Source organism: Homalodisca vitripennis, chromosome 5 (genome assembly GCF_021130785.1).
Source record: "Homalodisca vitripennis isolate AUS2020 chromosome 5, UT_GWSS_2.1, whole genome shotgun sequence".
Taxonomy (NCBI): Eukaryota; Metazoa; Arthropoda; class Insecta; order Hemiptera; family Cicadellidae; genus Homalodisca; species Homalodisca vitripennis.
In genome coordinates, this window is record NC_060211.1 from 126,961,161 (window position 1) to 126,983,048 (window position 21,888).

At 33.4% G+C, this 21,888-nt stretch overlaps 1 protein-coding gene across 3 annotated transcripts; it reads right to left on the reverse strand.

The window, feature by feature from the left end:
• Positions 1–622: 622 nt before the first annotated feature.
• Positions 623–19,970, reverse strand: LOC124362844 (titin-like). 3 transcript variants are annotated; one of them, XM_046817697.1, is made up of 2 exons: positions 19,762–19,970; positions 623–4,459 (listed from the first exon to the last, which is right to left on the reverse strand). In XM_046817697.1, exon 2 carries the CDS (start codon positions 4,404–4,406, stop codon positions 3,072–3,074), a length of 1,335 nt encoding a protein of 444 aa, XP_046673653.1. In that variant the 5' UTR covers positions 4,407–4,459; positions 19,762–19,970; the 3' UTR covers positions 623–3,071. The 3 variants fall into 3 exon arrangements, with proteins under 3 accessions (XP_046673653.1, XP_046673651.1, XP_046673654.1); XM_046817695.1 differs by having other exon boundaries at positions 19,735–19,970; XM_046817698.1 differs by having other exon boundaries at positions 19,855–19,964.
• Between the last annotated feature and the right edge of the window lie 1,918 nt (positions 19,971–21,888).

The following is a 21,888-nucleotide window of genomic DNA, read 5'->3' on the forward strand; positions in this document are numbered from 1 at the left end:
TGTACATCGTAAGAAAAATAAAAGTTTAAAAAGTGTTAAAGATTTATTCATATTGTGTTATACATATTTATAAAACACTTTTCGAGGCTACATCTCTAATTAGGTTAATTTCTTTTGATACGACTGTCTTGCAAACAAATCCATTAGAACAATTCTTTTTACATTTTTCAATACAACTTTTTAATTTACGTTTTAATAAACACTAAATAAAATCTATTGAATATGTAAACACACACACACCCACGTGTTTACATGACCGAATAAATTAAAAAGCTTAATTACTGTTCTGTTACTGCATAACATAAAATACTAAGAATCAACTCATTTGTCCGCTCGCAACGATGACAACTATCTCAGGAATGTTTCTTTCACTCTTAAGGTTAATCAGAAGTAACGATATAAATTAATCACTTTAGGTACAAGTCAATGCTTTCTTTAAAAAAAAAAAACTGAAAATGTATGATGTGAACAATTTATTTTATTACTTATTGATAATAGTACACCATTGTCAAACAATTGTTTTAATTTATCCAAAAGGTTGAAGGAGCCTCATTTCCTGTTCTCCAAAACACCGCAGTTTACAAATTTATTTGGATATTAGGGATTAATGAAACAAAATGACTGAAACTAAAATTCGTATATTATACATTATAGTAAATAAATATATTTATCCATAGTAAGTAAACTTTAGTAATTTTTATAATCAATGAACTAATTTAAAGTAGGTAATAAAATATACAAATACCACTCCCTCTTCCTTTTTACAATTGTATATCAAATTGTAAGCTAAATCTTTATAAACAATACTTTAAAAATGAACAGTTAACAACAAACCCTTTTAAGCAGAATATCTTGCAATTTAATGTCGCAGGTTAAACAAATCCAAAAACAGTTTGAATTAAAACCAACAGCTCATATACAATGCACTTATTCAAATCACACATGCCACGAAAAATCAGAAATTTTATGTAAAATAAAAAGTTCTTGCTAACATAGCGTATAATATGTGTACAGTTCTTTGTATTCACGCTAGAAGGAAACTTTCGTAAGCAGCGCAAAGTTATTTCTTTACACACAAATTATTACATTTTTCTATTACTACATAATCTGCAAGCTTAAAAAGGTCGTAGAAATGAAATTAATGACTTATTATGTGTAAAGTATTTTTAGAGTTGAAGTATACCTATATTATAAAAATTATTTCTAAAAGTATTTTAAGATATTTTGTAAAAATAGTATAACATTGCATATTGTAATCTAATAACAAAATACTATTCTCAATAAAGTTTGCACTCAACATTAAATTGCTATTTAAATTTCACTTACATTTTCTATAAATCAGTTGGTAGTTTTGTCATATTGTTTTCGTCCATTACATGATTCTCATCAACGGATATGATAGAGCCATATCACATACAAAAGGTATTTACTACACTGCATGTAAAGTACAAATATCATTTTGTATATGTTAAATCCCTTAATTTTTAATGATCACTACGATCTAATTATGATTGTACAGCACAGTCAAAACACGCTCTTCTAATTTTGAAAAATTATATTTCTTGATAACAATATTGACTTTATGAATGTATAATAAACATTAGAGTGTACAGTACTTAGTACGTTTTCAGAGTTAATTTTTATAAAAGATAATTTAACTGCAACCTTGACCAGGTCTCGTCTAGCGTTTCCTTTAATATTTAGATAACTAGCTCTTATTTAGTTCAACACAATATATACTAAATTTAGATGTTAAATTTGAATAAGATTGTTTTTATATAATCTGAATTGCATCTAAAAACGTAATACAATAATATTTGTATAACCAATTAAATACAGCTTCAGACGTCATGTAGACAGGCATATTTTAACAACAGCACAATAAAACAAATTATTTTTCCAATTAGTTTGTATTGCCATTTTAAAACATCGAAATCACGTATAGATAACAAATTTACTTAATCGTTGGATTCTATAGATTTTCTAAGCAATAATTACACTCATATAAAGTCAAGTTTTCCATTGACTGAAAGAACTATAACCTATTTGAATCATTTTTGAAAAGGCAGAATTATATTTACTAAAATATAATATTTTAATACTATCCAACTGCTTTCTTGGACGTTTTGTTTTATTATGTCGTATCTGTGTAAAATAAAAACAAATCTAGGAGATTTGTGGCCTCATCCAAATAGCAATTAAAACTAAAATGCAATCAATTTTAATCCCCTTCATAACTCAATTCCCTCTTTCGTTATTATAACATTCTGTTTTTGTGAAGAAATCAATGTTTTGTGTGTTTTCCAAACATTTGACCATGTTTTGTGTGTTTAAAATGTACTTGATAGGAAATGTACGTGTTATACCAATACTTAAACAGAGCCATTAATTGACTAATAATAAAAAACAAACTTGGAAATATTTTAGATTTACACTGAACAATGTTGGTAACTAATTTCATTGAAAGTGATGAATCTGAACGTTCACAAATTAACTCAGTATATGCAACTTACTTTTAAGCTTTAATAGAATTAATTTCCTGTATTAGAGCAATTATACTTTCTTCACTGTCATATATCCCATCAAATCTTTTAATATGATATTGATGTATGTACACTTTAGCGTTATAATCATTAGGATCTAATTCAATGCACTTTTTCAACGTTGGAAGTCCTAGACGGCCTTTCGTAACTTGTGCAATACAGAAGGCGTTAGTTTCTGGTATTATGTGAAGATTCCAACTTGGATACTGCAGGGAAACCTCATTCATGAGGTCATATATGGTTCTCACAGTAGGTGACTCTTCTAAAGTAGATTCACTGGTATCCAATGGGTCTGAAGATTTCTCGCTATCCGTATGCAGGTTTTCGCTATTTGAAATTTTACTTGTCTGCATGTCCTTTTCTTGAGATTCAACAGGTTTTGAAGGAGGCGTATCATCAGGGTCATCTGTTAATATCCTTAGAAGATCTAAATTAGGGTCCACATCTTTCGTTGAATTATAGGTAGAATTATTTTTCAATACCGTGGTATCATGTGTAGTAGATTCGTTTCCTGGCTTTGATAGATCGTCAAGAGGTTCGTAAGTCGATATTTTCTAGAGTTTCTTCTTCGGTGTATTCATCAGACAAACTATCGTCTTGGACTAGAGATTGTGAAAGAGGAGTAACTTTCGCAGTCTGTTTGGGTCCAAATTTAGGTCTTACCACATTAATTGAAGTCGGTTTTGAAACTACGTCACTAATCGAGTTTATAGAAGGTGAAATTGATTGTGACAAAACTTTAGATTTAGTTTTTTGACTTTTTAATGGTTGTTGGGTAGTTGAAACACTGTTTCTTTTGGATTTGGATGCATTTTTCTGATTCTTTTGAGTAGATTTTAAATTATTCTTATATGGGGAAGGCACTGCAATTGGCCACGGCGAAGGCTTTTTATTTGGAACCGGGCTTCCAGATGAGTTTTGTTGCTTGTTTTTCCCCGGCACGGATTTCTTCTTTCTACCAAGAATGGGCTTGGAAGGATCGCTTCCTTCGATAGAATTGATTGATTGTTTGATTGGACTGACTGTATTTGAAGGGGCAATAGGTTTTAGATCAGCTGGCAAATTAGTCTTCTTTACGATTCCACCCTTAACTATTGTAGGAGGTTTATTTCCTACATTCGGCTTAAGAGTTATGTTTGTAGTCTTTTCCGAAGGAAGCTGTAAATGTTCAGGCTGTTTTATCGGTACGTTCTCCAATTCTTCTATAAGTTCATCGTATAAAAACTCATCTTCTGATGTATCAGAGTCTAAAGTTTTATCTATTTGTTGCAAATCAATGTTAATGTTACGAAACTTTTCTTTTGTCGGTTTCAGTGTTGGCGTGTTAACTTTTTTGTTAGGTGTGACTTGTGTCTTTGGCTTTAATGGCACAGCTTTCTTAGCTTTTGGTGAGGACAATTTTGACTTTTTGACAGGAGGAATTGAGACTTTACTTCTTTTTTGTAACATAGTTTTCTTGAGTAACGTTTTCGTTTCGCTTTCACCTCTGCCAACGGTCCTTGCTGTTTTTTTTAACGTAGTTGTATCTTTATTCAATAGAGTCTTCTTGTGAATTTTGGCTAATTTTACTCCTAAAGGAGGTTGCTTCTTCTTTGATCGAACCGGATTCTTTGTAAGTTTGCCTTTGTTGCTTGCAGCATTTTTACCAGACATCTGTTTCGAGTTTACCTGTTTTGTTTTGTTCTGAGTTCCTAATCGTTTCAATGGTGTTTTCTTCAGAGGACTAGCTTTCTTTGTAATGTCGAGTGTTTCATCAATTCTTGTTAGCACAATTCTTGGTAAGCTCACTAGATGGCAAGTTATTTTCTGTCCATTTATGCTATTCTCCACAGAGGGGTCCGACATCTCACTTGTATTAGCCATGTCCAATTGAATTAGCCAAACAAAAGAATTCGCTTACATATACGGGCATGTACCTGAAACAAAACAAGATTAGATTAATTAAGGAAACCTCATGAGACAAATTACGTCCACTAACACATAACTACTATATTGGGAATTGTAAATGAACCTACTTTTTAACGCATGTAATAAATCAGTATTTATTTATATCAACAAAAAATACCAACGTGATTACAGTAGTCGATTGTTTTACAGGCTACTCACTGTACATAGGGATGACAGACTACCGGTACCGGTGGTTATATATACTGACACTTGAAAATACATCAATCTTCATTAAAAAAGTTATACCCAAGTGATATCGAAGTTACGCCTCTTACTTATTAAACTTTATCCATATCAATAACTCTCCAATAGTTACATACTACTTTATGTATCTATTCTAACGAAAACTGAATTAATATTACTAAAGCCAAATTTATTACAGTTTTATGAAATCTATACTGCAGTCTGGTAGCTCAGCAATGCATTGGATACTTTAATAACAACCGCCTAATAGCCCTTTTGGGGGTTTAAAAAAACTATTCGAGATAAATCTACACTTCATTGTTTTTATTTCCAACGCTAACTTATTCTACAGCAAGTTGTACTCAAGACCCGATCATAATTACTGTGATAAGGTAATAATAATAATAATAAATGTGTATATATATATATATATATATATATATATATATATATATATATATATATAAACACACACACACACACATAAACCTTCACATTAATTATGATCGGGTATGAAGGATTATACATATAATAATTATATATATATATATATATATATATATATATATATATAAAATGTTCATTTTTCTGTACAATTCACACTTATCTGTACGTAAAATACTGTGTGATAGGTATAATGCTAATAAGTGAGGCCCTCATCCATGAAAACCTCAATTACCAAGGATCCCCCTCTTTTCTAGATAGCTCCCGCAGTGCCTAACGTGTCGATTACTCCTTCCAAAGAACTCACACTGCGAGCTGCATAGGGTTGTATGATTGTTGTTCATTTTCACAGCTGAGAGATCAACAACTGAGATCATAAATATCAAAAATACAGTAATACAGTAGAATACTTTATCCAAGCCATTTAAGAAGGAAACACCACCACTGCAATATTTTTGGACTGTAGTAAAGCATTTGATTGCATCAATCATGAAATGATAATGAAAAAACTTTAAAACATAGGAGTTCGACCTATCATCTTAGTGGTTCAAAAGCTACCTAACTTCAAGAACACAGGTATTAGGAATAAACTAAAATAATAAAGGAATAATTAGTAAAACCACAACAAACCCATTAAGCATAAAGAGAGGAGTTCTACAAGGATTAGTGTTAGGGCCAATATTGTACATTATATTTGTCAATGAATTCCCACATTACATAGGACTATGACTATTGCACAATTCTTACGTACGCAGATGACACTGCACTCCTTTAAAATAAATAAACTACATAAAGATTTAGAACTAGCATGGTACATTGCAATGGATATGGCTTCACAGTACTGCCAAAGTAATGAATTCGTATGAAAAGTAAACAACTATCTATAGGTAGGAAAAAGGAAGATATCTTAGGACTGGCAGAAGTAATTAAAGTCAAGAAAGTCAAATACATGGAAGTGGACATGTATGATGCTTTATCTTGTCAAATGGATCATCTATGTAAAAAACTGAGCTCACCTCTTTGTGTTACGGCGACTAAAACAAATTAGTGATGAAATAGTGACAAGAACCAAGTCCTTCGCTCTATTTGACACACCATTGAGATACGGACGTATAGACAGGGGTAGTTCTTCTAAGCAAACTCGAAAAGAATTCTTATCCTCTAGAAGAAAGCAATGCGGATATTGGCAGGATGTGGACCCGGGACTCAATGTCGTAATGCATTTAAAGAACTTAAAATTCTGACTGTGGTAGCACTTTTCATCATTGAGGGTGCTCTGTATGCTTACAAACAAAACCTGAGCAAAGGCACTGACATCCACATGTACAACACCAGAGCCGCTAACAACTACACTCTGCAAGCCCAGAAACTGACGATCTTTAAGAAGCCACAAGCATACCTGTATATCGGTGCTAAGTTCCTGATATTCTTCCAGAGGACGTGAAAAGGACCAGTGTTGCTGAACTACAGGAAAAAAAACTTACCAAGTGGCTTCTTGACAGACCCTACTACACTATTGAGGAATTTGAGCACTAAAAAAGACAATAATAACTTGAAGTGTAATAAAAATATGCTGTGACATAATTTTAACAGTAATTTTTCTTATTCCTTTATAACTCAATGTTATATGTGACGCTAAAACTCCATGAATATGTGAATAATGATATTTGTCTATTGTATAAAGCCGAAGCTACATTTCCTTCCTTTTGCTATTCTACCCACACCATTTTACTCAAATAAAAAAATACCGATGTCTCCAAATCGGAGATAGCATTTGGGACAATAAATCCCAGCGTAATTTTACCGATGTTTAACAGCCTAGTGTAACCATATGGACACGGAAGTATGCACAGTATTTACACATTAGTGTAGTGCTCTCATTTTAAAATCTGAGGTTTTTTGGATTAATTAATCTGACTGTCTACGACCTCTATCTTCTTACTGCTACTAGTTTTACCAGTCAACCACTGTACATACTCAGACTCTGGGTAAGCTCATTAAATCGAAGACCTCGTCCGCTAGAAAGCAACGAAGTTGATAAACACTAATCTAGGATTAAACTTTCTATGCGACTCCACCATATAAGAAGCAATCTAGCCGCAACGTATCAGAGTAGTACATCACGTCATACAACTCGCAGTGTGACAATATTTGTGCAGACGTTTCCATCGATGTTTCTCAGGCGGCACATAGGTGTTCATATTGATGCTTTGTCAGCTGGCGTCTTAAAACACCTGATTATAAACCAAGAAATTTGGATCTGTGAGATACTGCCGAGACATTCTTTCTTAATATACTTATGGTTTACTCAGAAATAAGATGATGGAGTAAATCAATCCACAACATACTTAAGTCTCGTCCTTTCTCGATATTGTTCATCCAATGCAACATGCCCACTGACACGATTAGAAAGAAGCATGCTATTTAGTCCAATTACCCCATTGTGAATGCGTGCATTTCCATTAGGCTACTATATTCAAAGTAGTTTTCAGCTAACATTGAGCCATAAACTCTATCTGCCTTAATCTATTTTATTTACCTTAGCACCCACTGGTTACGAAGTAGGTCAGTCGCATAATTAGGTAAGTTTGAAGCATTTCTCAAACAGTAGGAAGAAACGCAGTTGTTTACTAGTCAGCACTGCCAAATTAAACCGATTTTGCTAGTCTATGTTGACCACTATGGGCCAGGTGAGTGGGGGTTACTGTGCTGGATCGCATTACAAGATTTAGTCGATGTCTTTGCTGAACTTGGAAACATCCCACCTTTGAGAGTAAATGGAATGCTCAACACAAGGTTCTAGGCATACTACTTCCAAACTAAATATGATGATTAATACACCAAACCGATGTAATTCTAAATCACTTTTCAGTTTTTGATTCTGCCAGGAATTTGTTATGTCACTTGTCTTAATTTTCTGGGCTGTACAGACTGTAAGAAGTTTGTTTGTATTACCCATACGATCAAGTAACAAATACGAATATAACCGTAATATGGATTCCAATTTCATCCTTCACACAGGTTATCTTAACGTTTAAATACCAACTGATTATCAAGTTTACAAGACTAGTAATATTGTAAAATTAACGAGAAGATTCATTGTAATTCTCTTAATTTTGTCAATGGTGGAAATTCATTTAACTTAATGGATGTGTCCCCAACCTACTGAGTGCCGAGGTGACAGCGGCCGGGGTTCAGCCCAACCCCGAAAATCTAGCAGAGGCGATCCACTACCCAGCCGGTAAAGAGACCAGCCCGGGACGTCCCTCCCCTAGAAGTCGTTCAGAAAGATTCCGCTCCGAAGAATATTTTCTAGAGAAAGCCGAGAAACCCAGCAAACCGCCTCGCTCAGCGGGACCTACGTAGGGCCAAACGGACACCCAGAGGCCCAAGGTTGAATTTGGTGCCATTTGCCCCAACTATTCTGCCTGCAATTGAAGACACAGAAGCGAAGATAGCTGTCCCCGCACAGCGCAGCGTCCTGGCTGAGATCATTACACATGTTACTGTCCTCGTAAGGCTTTCCTCCAAGTTAGTCACCGTCTCAGGCTCTCCCAACAGCTGCTAGACAGATATAGAGACCAAGGGATCCCAGTCGACCTACGAGCCATTGAGCCTCTTGCTTAGAAGCTGCCCGATGAAGAGGGCTAATGAAGTCATCCCAGTGACCACTGACACTGGACACGCCAGATTCTCGAGCCAAGAAAATGGCTTTCTTCGAGGAAACTTGTCAGACAGTGATAGGACTTAGCTTCTATGGCAGACGTTCCATTTGCAACCCATTCCCGCAGATATATGAACCATCCGGTATCATGCAATAGTTTAATCCATTGATGTCTAGGAGATGCTGCGCTAGACGTGGGCTGAAATCACGACAGACAGTGGACGGAAAACTTTTGTGTTTAGTTGGATACCATAAAAGTCCCTGTTGATGTTAAGAGTTCGCGAGGATGCATTCTAGCCTGTTCCAAGTGTCTTTCGTTGCATAATCTGTTTATATTTTACCAGAAAGGGAATCAACTTGCGATCTTCATAATTGGATCGTTATTAATGAATGGTAATCTATTTACGAGGGCTATCCAGAAAGTAGATTATATTTTTTTGCCAATGGCGTAGTGTAGCGGGTAGAGCAGTTATAGCAAGATAACCAGATTAAGCAAGGTCGAGCGTGGCTGCTGCTTGCATGGGTGACCGCAAAGTAATCCTGTCCTTGCAAGTAGGCCACCTGACCGGACATTGGTGGTGATTCAGAAGTTACTTTTAAGCCGTTGGTCTCCAGGTTAAGTGTTAGAGAGAGCTTCTTAGCCCTCTCTTAGTCTGGTAAAATAAGACATCTTTAATTTACTTTTTTGATATAAAAAACAAAATGCAAGAAAAAACTTATATAAATTTGAAAGTGGCACTAAAATGCAATTTTACAACATAATCACCATACACATTTAAGCACTTTTAGCGGGGAACTAGATTTGGAAATCAAGCGTTATAGAATTTTGTCGCATTCTGTAGTGATGAAAACGACACGTTTATTTTTGAAAACAGGAAATTGAATTGAAAATATAACTGAAGGTCAGCACGAAATATAAGAACCACACACGAAAAATACCACTACATAATTAAAGCAAACCACTGCAAAAGTATATGCCCATTAGGTAAGCGGAGACTAAGGATGAAATTTTTCTGTATGTCCCACGTCATGACGGCTTGACTTACGGTGCGGAATATAAATAAACTGACTTAGCCAATCTGATAATCATAGCATTAATGGAGGACGAAACACGATATGGCATAAATATAAATTAAAAAACTAAAACTGAGGCTTCATGCATAACATTAGCATATGTAAAAATCAATCACGAAATATAAAAGTAAAACACAGGAACAACAAATATACTAGGCCTACTACTTCAAGGTGGAGAACAAATATTAAAAGGAAGCCCCATAGTGCCAATTCACCCAGATTCCCAAGCCTCGTCATCCTGTCCTATATCATAGATTATACCGATAAGAAATCAAAAAAGTATAGATAGGTAACCGAGTTTGAACTACAAGCAGAAGAGCTACAACAACGGTGGTCACAATTAATTTTAGCTGTTATATTTTTGCGATTATACATGTAAAGTAAACGAAACAAGTACAGGTTTTGGCGCTTTCAATCAAACTTCAAATTTGAACATTTATAACTCGGATACATGTGATTCGATTAGAACCACATTTAACGGAGATACGTCGTCCTGAATGTGACCAATCTGAGAAATTTCACTCACTATATACAGCCAAGAAAGAGTTAGTCAATATCGACCGTACAATTTAGGAAATTACTAATAAAACGATCAATTTATAAGAGCAGATTCTGTTAATTAACGGCAGCCGACGCCTGCTCGTTTAAACCCTAACCCGCCATACTGTTGAGCCATTACACCCAGGCAGCCTACCGGTTTGCTCGTTCCAAAGAACAGGCGCTGGCGCCACGCTAAATTAATAGACCTGCCCAATTAAATCTGTTTAATTAACAGTTTTAAATAGTTCTTACCACCATAAACACGGCAAGTTATTGTTTGTAAGTAATTTTATTTGTATAGCTAAATACAGAAATAAACAAGCCAAATTTTAACGTAACTTCCGTTATTGTAGCTCTACTAGTTTGTGGTTAACTTTCAACCTCTACCCAGCAGGGATCACCGCTGGCTGGTTTATACCTTCCAGTTGAACTCACCACTGGGCACAGCAAAAACCGATGTGTCACTTAAATCTGGGCAACCTTATGGATGTCCAGAAGCGGCACATCACTAACAAATGCCGAGATTCTGGGGTTCATGGGCAATTCGATAGGTCTAGTCTACTGTGGGAGATGACTGTTGGTGGGGTTTGTTCCCTAACCCCAGAGGTTCTTGCTAGCCTCAACAAGAGTGTGCCACCCCCTGTCTACTTTAACTGGAGAGGTTGGTTCAGAGCTGGCCTCCCCTTCTTTCGGGGAGACATGACTTTGAGATGTAGTGCCCTAATTCTTCCTTATGGATCTCGATAGGAGGCGGCCCCTACTCCCTAACCTTATTCATCCTGAATATCCTTGTCACTCCGGAAGCAGCGCAAAGATTATTACAGGACCAAGTGCAATTTATAAGCTTCTTGTCTTAAGAGAACAAAAAAAGTGCAACCTATGATACCTACAGGTTTTTTTGTATCGAGACTATTCCGCTTTTATCGGCTGTAGTGTGTGCATCAAATTTTGCAACTGTGATACTGCATTCCACTGTGGTATAATGTGTGCTTCTGATTTTGTACCAAGTTCAAGTATATTTGATTTTTTGACGTCAATGGTTTCTTTGCATTTCTCGGTCAGATTTTCATGATATTTTTACATGCCTTATTTTATCTAAGATCTTGGTTTCTTGTTTCACTGAACGATGGCAAATGTCCGGAAAAATCCTGTTTCCTTTATCTAAGAGTTTAGAAAACTGAACGAAATATACCAGTTCTCAAAGTGTAGTGTAAGTTAGTTTTTGTTAACTATGACAATGGCAAATGTCTGAAGAACATTTTTTTATGCATATTTTTAATGTTCCAAACAATAAAGTTATTTTAACTAAACGCAGAAAATGTATTGAGAAACCCTTGTAAATAAACATTTTTCTTTTAAATACATGAAACCAAAATGTTATCTACTGATTTGAGTTGAATTTGACAATAAGGGAGATAACATTATCTCAAAAAATTATTTGTCACAAATTGATTGTACCAAATAATTTGTCCACGTAATAAAGCAATAAGTAAAGGTTGTTAACATGAAAAGTACACAAGAGTGGTTTAAACCAACTAATACATTTTAATTTTGTAATGTATTCTAGACATACGAGCAAACTATTATCTTTGTAGATTTAAAAGGAATGGATTCTATTCCTTTATTTGCCGTAAAACAATTAAATTTAGTTATATATACACACACACACACACACACACACACACACACACACACACACACACACACACACACACACACACGTATCCACCTGATCAATAACTGGTATAAATATGATGGATTTTAAATAACGTAATGATTAAATTTCATACATAGGTTTTAGGTGTCAAAGCCTTGATTTTTATTAATATATTCTTGATGCAGTTACGAAATGCCTTTAGTTGTTGTAGAGCACTTGCCAAAACAGGGCTCAGGATGAAGCTTATGGTGATTAAAATTCAAAATACAATACAACTCAATTTATTTTATAAACATGTGCAATAATACATATCATGTGCTATGCACACTGAATGCAAGTGCAGATATCTCCTCAATAACTAATAATGTTTTTCAAAGTCCAATAATGGTGTAACAGTATCTTGCAGTTTCGTTGACACACATCTTCTCCACCACACATCTGCCGCCTGATTGGTAGATTGGAGACAAAGATATTTCAACAATTCAGATTGAGTTGTATTAATCGAGCCCATTATTAATTCTTGCTAATTCTTGAATTCAATGTTACAATAAGCCTACAAGTTTTAAGACCCAAAGAAAAGAAAAGACAAAAAAAACTGCAAGTGCACAGAATATTAAAACTAAACTTGTTTCAATATGTCAACGCTTAGTGAAGAGAATTACCACTATTAGTACATCAGTCTTAGATATTTTCGTTATAGACTTGCTATTAGAACTGAACCACTTTTATATAATCTCTAAAGCAATTATAAAAGGCGCCTTACCATTTATAACGTTTTTGTAGTATTTAGCCTATAACAGTGTATTTATAGTGTTTGAAATGTTAGGGAATTCTCACTGTTTTGGTTTAGTCATCAATTACATTTCATTTGATTTTATCTTGTTTCATATGTGTTTTGAGAGTAGTGCTTGAAATTTTTTTTCTGTCATAATTGTTTGCTTTTTATAGACAGCTTGTAGAATTTAAATGGCCTTACCAGGTAACTCTGGCTTAAGAGAAATAAACCAAAACATATTGAGATCACCACATTCCTTAAATTCGATTTTGTGATGCAATATTTAGTTACTTATTCCAGCAAAAAATAATAATAAAACATAATATAGCACTCATAGCCTATGTGAAAACCTTGATCTATAAATGCATTCTGGCGATTGGTGTTAGTGAATCTCATTTGGATTTCAAATCCGATTTGGAATCAATGAATGATTGTCACAAAGGATATTTGCATGTACCTTAACAATTGGAAAAACAATTTAATTTTTTTCCATTATTTATGTTTCTGTTATGTTTTTTTCTGTTCTTTAACTGTTCATCTCGAAACGAACACTTCAAGCTATGGCCATTAAAATGAAAATGACAAAACAGATTATATAACCTTTCACAATGATCCACACAATAACCTAATTCTCTTAACTCTCACCTCTTAATACTCTACTACTCTCATAAAGAATTGTCATACATTTTCAAATACCACATGGCACTTCTAACTCTGTCATAATTTTGGTATTACAAAGTGATTCACAAATAGTGCCCTCTGACACTAAATATTATCCTGCTAGCCAAGGACTGTCAAGGAATCAGAGTCAAAATTTATTTGGAATAAAAAGCATACAATGGATGACATAAATGCATTAAAATTCGAAAAAAAAAACATTATTAAATCCAGAAGTGAGCCATCTTTACTTAGTCCTTACAGGTCACCAGATCACAGTAGGAAAAACTACTCTTTCAAAGAATGAGTAAAACAAATTGTATAAGGAGCAATGGTTGGTTGATTAACTGGTCCCAACAATCCACTATCAGATTAATTAACGGGAGGAATTTCCATCTCTCTCTGATCACAAGGTCGTCTCCATCACAGCTATACAGCTATACGAAGCTTTTCTATATGAAATTTGGATTTGTGTTTATTACTATCACCTTATCATCTTATTTGCAAGTTAGAAACAAAATAGCACACTCTTGGCCATGACATGGATTGAATTAGAGAGAAATATTATGTATCCACTTTAGCCAACGTATACAACATTTACTACAAGGTCAAGTGTAACACTGCCTAAACAGTTCCTTAATATTACATGTTTACCTATTATTGGAGTTTGCAGTTTTTAAGAACTCTTCAATATGAATACATGATTTATTTTGAAAGGTAAAAACGTTCCAAGTATTTATAAGTAGACTTGATGGAGACACTACAAGACCCTAACCACAAGACTACAAGTAAATGATTCAATAATGAAAATACTAGCCCATGCAAAATAATAACTTTGTACCCCAACGTTGCCTTTACTTATCTCACATTATTACATGTAAAAATCGCTATTTTAAGTATAACAAATTTTGAAGAATGTAGAAACTTATATAGCCTGTAACAAAGATTATAAAAATGTGCGAATATATATTCTTAACCTGTTGGTATCATTTCTATTTTATCTTAATTATGAGGGTTATCCAGAAAGTAGATTACATATCGCTCTCTAGCCACAAGAGGTGGTACTATTGGCGTTAGAGGGATGTCAGGGCGGTTCTCTGTTCAGTGACTACCCAGCCATGCTAGTGAGACAATACAAATATTAAAATTTGTGACACAGTTGAAAATTTTGAGAGTTGTTAAGTGAGGTTGGTAATATGGTTTTTTTTGGCTAAGCACAATATATGCCAATTGAGATCTATTATCAACTCTGTAAAGTTTATGGGAATAAAATGTTACTAAAGATGGAGTGCGTCAATGATGCATTAGGTTTAAACCATGCATAATGACGAACAAAGTGGACGACCAAGTATTGATGAAATTGTATCTAAAGTCGATGAGGAGGTTAAAGAAGATCACCAATTCACAATATCAGAACTCTCACTTAGTTTTCCTCAAATGTGAAGGAATTTGCTACACAAAATTGCAATGCGGAAGTTTGTTACCACAATATTCTATGTAAGATGGGTACAGAACATTTTAACAGAAATCCATAAAATCTGCATATGGCTGCTTCATTGACATTTTTGGACACTTACGAACAAGATGGTGGCTCGCTGGTCAAGCGAATCCTTACAGAAGACGGGACTTGAGTAAAAAACGTGAACTCCAAAACCACATTACAGTCTATGAGGTGGACAAACGTACGCAACGTGGAACTGCAGGAGAGTGTGACTACCTGGTTGAAATCTCAGGCGGTAGAATTCTGTAACGCTTGATTTTCAAAACTAGTTCACTATGATAAGTGCCAAAATTTGTATTATGAAAAGTATGTTGAAAAGTAGTATTTTCACATCACTTTCAAACGTGTATAAATACAATATTTTTTCTTGAACTTTGTTTTTGCTCATATCAAAAGTAATCTTTTATCTAGATAGCCCTCATATTATTGTCCTAGTTAATTTTACTAAAAATAAACTATTTACATAAGGCATTATTAAAAAGTTTAGTGAAAACTACAGAACAGATCAAATGCTATATATAAAACACAAAATAAGCATTAATTTGAAAATAAAATATACAGATTACTTAAAAATGCTGGTTTGGTTATATATTTTCAGACAATACATCTACGATAAATATATCAAAATATACTTCATAAGATATGTTTCAAGATTGAGAACTTTTAACAAATTTTAAAACAAAAACACAATGAAACTAAAAATGTAATTAGATTATTTTCATAATGCATGTTATACATTCAATTGTGTTTTGTGGTATTAGTGTTTATATACTAATATAAATCTTTAGATATATCAATTTGTATAAACATTTTCAAAATAAAATATATCTAGTTTAACCATTTAAAACTGGTAAAAAAAAAAAAAAAAAAAAAAAAAAAAAAAAAAAAAAAAAACGGTACTATTATACATATTTATAAAGAGACTCTTATTATAATAAAATACTGAAATTAAGTGATTTAATTGAGATATGAGTAGTTTACTATAAATGTCCACATTAAGTGAAATCTAGTAACTCAACTAATCTCAGTTCAGCTTGAAACCATGCGTTAATCAAGCTATTAACTAATTTATGACTATTAACTTACTAATGGTTCACATCTCCCTTCATAATAATCTAAATTCAGAATTTTTAATAGACTATCAATGTTATTTTTAAAATGTCATATCTTTCTGTATTGCTGAATGATTTTTATTGTTTTTATCATGTTGTTGCAGATTTAAAATATAAAACAGGCTCAATTTTGAAATTAATAATAGTGAATATTCAGCAAACATCCTAACAAAACCAATAAAACACAGAAGTTTTGGTGGGACAATTGTTAACAGCACAATTCTACGGCTCCAGGCCTAGTTCGTCAGGACCTAAGCAATGCAACACTAACGAGTTCTGTTAACTGTTTGTAGCTACTAATCTCATTGGGATGTCTAGGTTTGTAATGTCTTTGTTCTTAGTAGAAGCTAGAAAAATATACTTACCCAGTTTTGTTGTCCTTGGTTCAATGATTTTAAAAAACATAATTTTATAAATAAGAAAATAAAAATATGGTAGCTAGTAGATAATTGGTGGGATTTGATTTAAAACAAATGCAATACCTTATGGCTGAGCATTAGCAAAGCCTATCACACAAGAAGCTGGAAACGTTCCATTCCTGTCTGTCTGTCCGCACGATATCTCGAACACAAACTGAGCTATAGACTTAAAAGCTTGTCTATATTGAATCTTCATTTCTACATTAGCGACACCGAATTCAATCATGGTGCAAGTAGTAATTCCATCAGATTTCACTAAGCATTAGTGAATCTATATTTACATTCCAGATCTTGGAGGATAAACATGTTTGACAGCTTGTTAAACACAAAACGTTTATTTACCGCCATTGAACATTACTTAAATATCATACCGGTACAAATAAGTTTACTTTCTTGAAATTAATTTTGAACAATATTCAAAACATTCAATACATTGAAAAGAGCTAGATATAATTAAAATTGTAAATAACTGAAGTTATAATGTTTTTCAATTGATTATTTAGGTATTTTAATTTATAATTTTTTTCCCTAGATTCGATTTCAGTCGTGGACACTTACTATACTGCACCTATTTAAAATAGATTTTACTGAATAAATATTAATACTGTAATATGTACAGTGGGTGTCCCCTGAAATTATTTGATTACGTTTCAATGAACAATTCAGAAATTGTATCTTTTAAGTTCGACAAGAAGTATTAAACGCTTTTTCTATGTGTATAACTTTCCCAGATCAGCCGCCAAGCTGTATCCTCCTCTTCATTTAATATTCTGCAAGTTTTTATTATTTTTTTTAATTATGTTTGATATTGTATTAGTTTAATTCTTGTGTAGGCTGCTAGACCCCTGGATAAACCACTTTTATAATGATCACACTGAACAAACTTGTTACTAAATGTTATTGTTTTGTTGTAATTATATAATATATTTTAATTTGCAAATTATATTAATATTTATACATTAATTTTCTAAGATTGAAAACTAGCCAAACCAAATTGTTCTTTGAAATATTTATTATGTTATTTGGTCCGAGATTTTGTTTTTAGCCTTTTGGATGGTTATGTTTATCAATGATTCCCTATCATTCGATATTCATCATCGGATTGTGTTGGTGGCCGCTTATTATACTGCAGCCTTCCTGTTAACCTTTAGTAGGATGTCGGCTGTTATTTTGAAATAAATATTTACTTATAAACAATCTTACAGAATGGTTTCAGTTAACACCACTCCTTCATTGAAGTAACAAATTGATTAGTCATAACTGATACTACCTATGATGTAGCAATAGTTGAGTACTTAAAATTGATAGACAGGGAGATGCCACCTTTTTTTTAAAAAAAATGAGGCCAATCCCCTTTTAAGCCTTATTTTGTCTGTCCTCATGGGTACCAGTCGATGGTACTAATAGTGTTTTGGTCACAGACAGGATTTGAACCTGCGCTATCTCTAACTCAAACCCAAAGTCCAACGTCTTAGGCCGCTCCGCCATCAGCACTCCACAATTTGGGAAGATTTTAATAAGCGGCCTACACTCGTTATTCGGTTTTTTATGGAACAATTCAATGTTTTATCCAACTTCGATGTGTAAAAATCATACAATAAGAGTGTTTATAATAAATTACCTTAGCAAGAAGAATTTCTCGTACATTACATTTTAACACTGACATTACAAAACAACAAAAACAACTATGACCTAGACTAGATATCAAAGGAACCTTGCAATATTTATAACTTACCCAGCTTGATATCAATGAGTAACCACTTTTGTGAAATGGAGGAAAGAATTCTTCCCATTGATAACCAGGAGGGTATTTATTTACAATACCGTGACCATGGAAAATGGACTTTTTTTCATGGGTTGGGCATTTATAGCCTAGTATTATTATCACAGGTGCATATAAACTGGAGGGAAAGAATATTGATTGTATTGATTGATTGTATTGTATTATATTGATGCCTTTCGGGCATTATTGCGTTAAGGAGCAGGGGCATCACGTGATCTGGGATTCAACTTTTGCAAGCTCGAGTTAATTTTTTTTCTAAAAGAGCAAGCAGTGCGCAGCGGGCAGGCATCGTTGACAGGATTAACGTACTAGTCACTATCATTTCAGTAACTTATCACTTACCTTTATGTTCATTGTAGTACTTTCCACACCGAAAACTGAAGTCCCCAAATTCATTTACAACAAGTTCGTTGCCACACTTCCTATTACCACAACGCCTAGTCCGGTTATAAGCCCCGTGGTTTACATAAAATTGCAAAACTCCATACTCGTCTTTACGAATTGCTTTCACGTAAGATAACGAACATCCAACACAAAGGTGTGCCATTACCACTACTGAACTAGGAGGTTAACAATAGACACGGAGGAACAAACTAGTTCAAAATGGCGTCCCTTCTTTATTTAAGAGAGCCGCTGAGTTATACGAAACTGTCCAATAAGGAGGTTAAGAATAGACACGGAGGAACAAAATAGTTCAAAATGGCGTCCCTTCTTTAATTTAGAGAGCCGCGGAGTAATACCAAACTGTCAAATATGGATAGTCAAATTTTTTCTTCACTATTGTTTTCAAGAAAAATTGTAGTTTTCAGGAAAAAAAAAATGAACATACCTTTCCATGGTCACGGTATTGTAAATTGATACCGCTAAGTTAAATGAATTGTGATATCGAATTATTCCTTCGGATAAAAACATCGAACCAATCGATAAAAACAACCGAATAACTAGTGTAGGCCACTTATTAAAGTCTACCCCACATTTTGGCCAATCTTAAAATATAATACTTAGATATTAATTAAGTTACTAGCCTTGCCATGTTATGCAAGAATCAAATACTCTTTATCACATTCATTCAATACTACACCTAGTCTAGATATCATTCAATCATTGTGTCAGGCCTATTTTAAGATAAATATATTTGTAGGTAGGATTGTAGGTTATATATTGAATATGGCAGTTCAAGATGACATTAGCAACTTTTCAATCCATGAATTTTATGACAATCTCTATCTTAGCTTAAAGGTTATTGAACAGTTTGAGGTCTGTTATAGCCTACTTAGTTTACATAGTCATGACAATATCAAAATAGGCTTTATTTTTGATAATGCCATAATTTTATAAGAATTAGTATGATAATAGAATGTTAACGAATGTATTGACTCAAATGAATGGTTCAAATTGTTATCGTTAGAATGTAAATAATCTGTCTTAACTGTACCTTATAAGATAATTGGTTATAACTAACCAATGAGAAATGGTATTCAATGCTACTTCAAAATTAGAAGTAAATACTAGTTTACACAAACTTATCCCAAGTTTCAATTGGAGGCACAACTACCTTAACATTTACACAAAACTGTTTCCCATAAACACTAATTTATAAAACAAACTTCTTCCACGCTCCAATCCAACTCGGCCTCGGCGTCGTCTTCAACGTAAACAAAAAGTTATGGAGGGAGCGTACAGAGAGAACGCCGTAATACAAATTAAAATAGAATAGATTATTCTTTCGGTTGAGTAAGGATCAAGGACTTATTAATCGATGTTAGAGATTCGTTTCTTTAAAATATCAATATTTGTATGATATTTAATTAGGTAATGTAAAATCAGTTTTCTGCATAATATATCAATATTCTAAACACATAATAACAGTTTATATTATTAATATACATATATAAATTAACATATTGCACTTTATAAACGAAAAAATAATAAAGGTTACTGGTACGCAATAATTTTCCCATGTCTACGATGTAACAAATATTACGGAGAAATTATTCTAATATTTTTACAAATGTACTAAAAAAATATATGATATAATGCGTCTGTGTATATATAAGTACATGAATAATTACGATTTTAATAACATTTTCTTGTCAATTATAATATAAAATCTCCAAAATGTTTATTAACTGGACACACTTATAAATTATTTTGTATCTTTTAATTACTAAAGTGCATCTTCTACAAATTTGGCAAATCGTTTCAGTGTGATTATTCGTGTCCAATAATTGAAATAAAGTTTCCATGCCAAACACGAGAACTTGCTGAGTAGAAACGTAGCCAAGTCAAATCTTACTTTACCGAATATCAATGTTTCTCAACAAAGATTAGAGCACACAGATTTGTACCACAGAAAATGGTGCCACAAAGGAATAAGAGAATGTACTCTAATCCCAAAAAGTAGCAATGATATAAAGAAGTACCAATACATGCTTTAAGTGAGTCAGATAACAAAAGCATACATGTATTTAATAATTTTTCTGTTCTGGTCGAAGATGACTACATAACAATAGACGTCGTGTCCTCCAACATGAGAAAAAGGAGCCAAACCACCTCCAATCAGATACATTCTTTATAAGGCGCTCAGAATAGAAATAAAATAGTGCAAGTAATTGAAACTGTTTTGACTAAAGATGATTATTTCTACCAAAGTTTGCCTCAAAATAAGGTAGGAAACGCTTGTCAGACCTCCGATACCTACAACAAAGTGATTTTTAAAATCAGCTTGTAGACATTTATAATGAATTAATGAAAAGATTTTTCGTGTGGTTAGAAAAAAATTCACTAATCACCATTACAATCATAGTTCCTTTTATTAACGCTAATGGGCATCAAGTAAGACATGTGTCACATGTTCGAAGTTCTTAAACCAAAACTCCTTAAGATGTGTTTTTCATTAATCTGATTTCAGCTAAAGAATAAAAGGTACACATATAATATCGAGTTTTGATTAGTGCGAAAGTCAAAACTAAGCCTGCATATAAAACATAACGTAGTTCAGTGCAAAAAGTGCCAACGGAATGGCCATTCTAATTTTAAATCATACTGTCGAAATTTATGCCTCCCGGTGACAAATTTGGTTTTTTAATAATGTAATGTTTGTACTAGGATTAAAATACCTGTCATAATTGTTTGAAGACAATCCCGCAAACTACAAAGGTATTTATCAAAATGTAAAACATGACCTTTTCTACCTTTGAGAGTAATATTTAACCTTTTCCACATGAGGTGTCCTGCGAGTGGAAGGACTAACTTAACATTATTCCTCACTACACATGAACATATTCACGTGAATAAATCGCTGTCATAAAGCTCAGACAACGAAAAATTGAGTAAATTCCTCCACAAGGCCTAATTAATGAATTGTCAATTATAACCCATTTTATTCCTTTATTTCCGATATGTTTGAGAAAACTATATCAGAAAGCACAAGAGGTGAGTACTTTATATTAACCTATCAACAAAAATGATGTCTAAATTGATATGTATCAGTTTTTCAAAATGTCTGAATAGAGTGTTAACAGGTTAGACAAAACCCTTGATTATAGATCCTCAGAAGGATCTATAATCAAGGACAAAACCAAGAAAT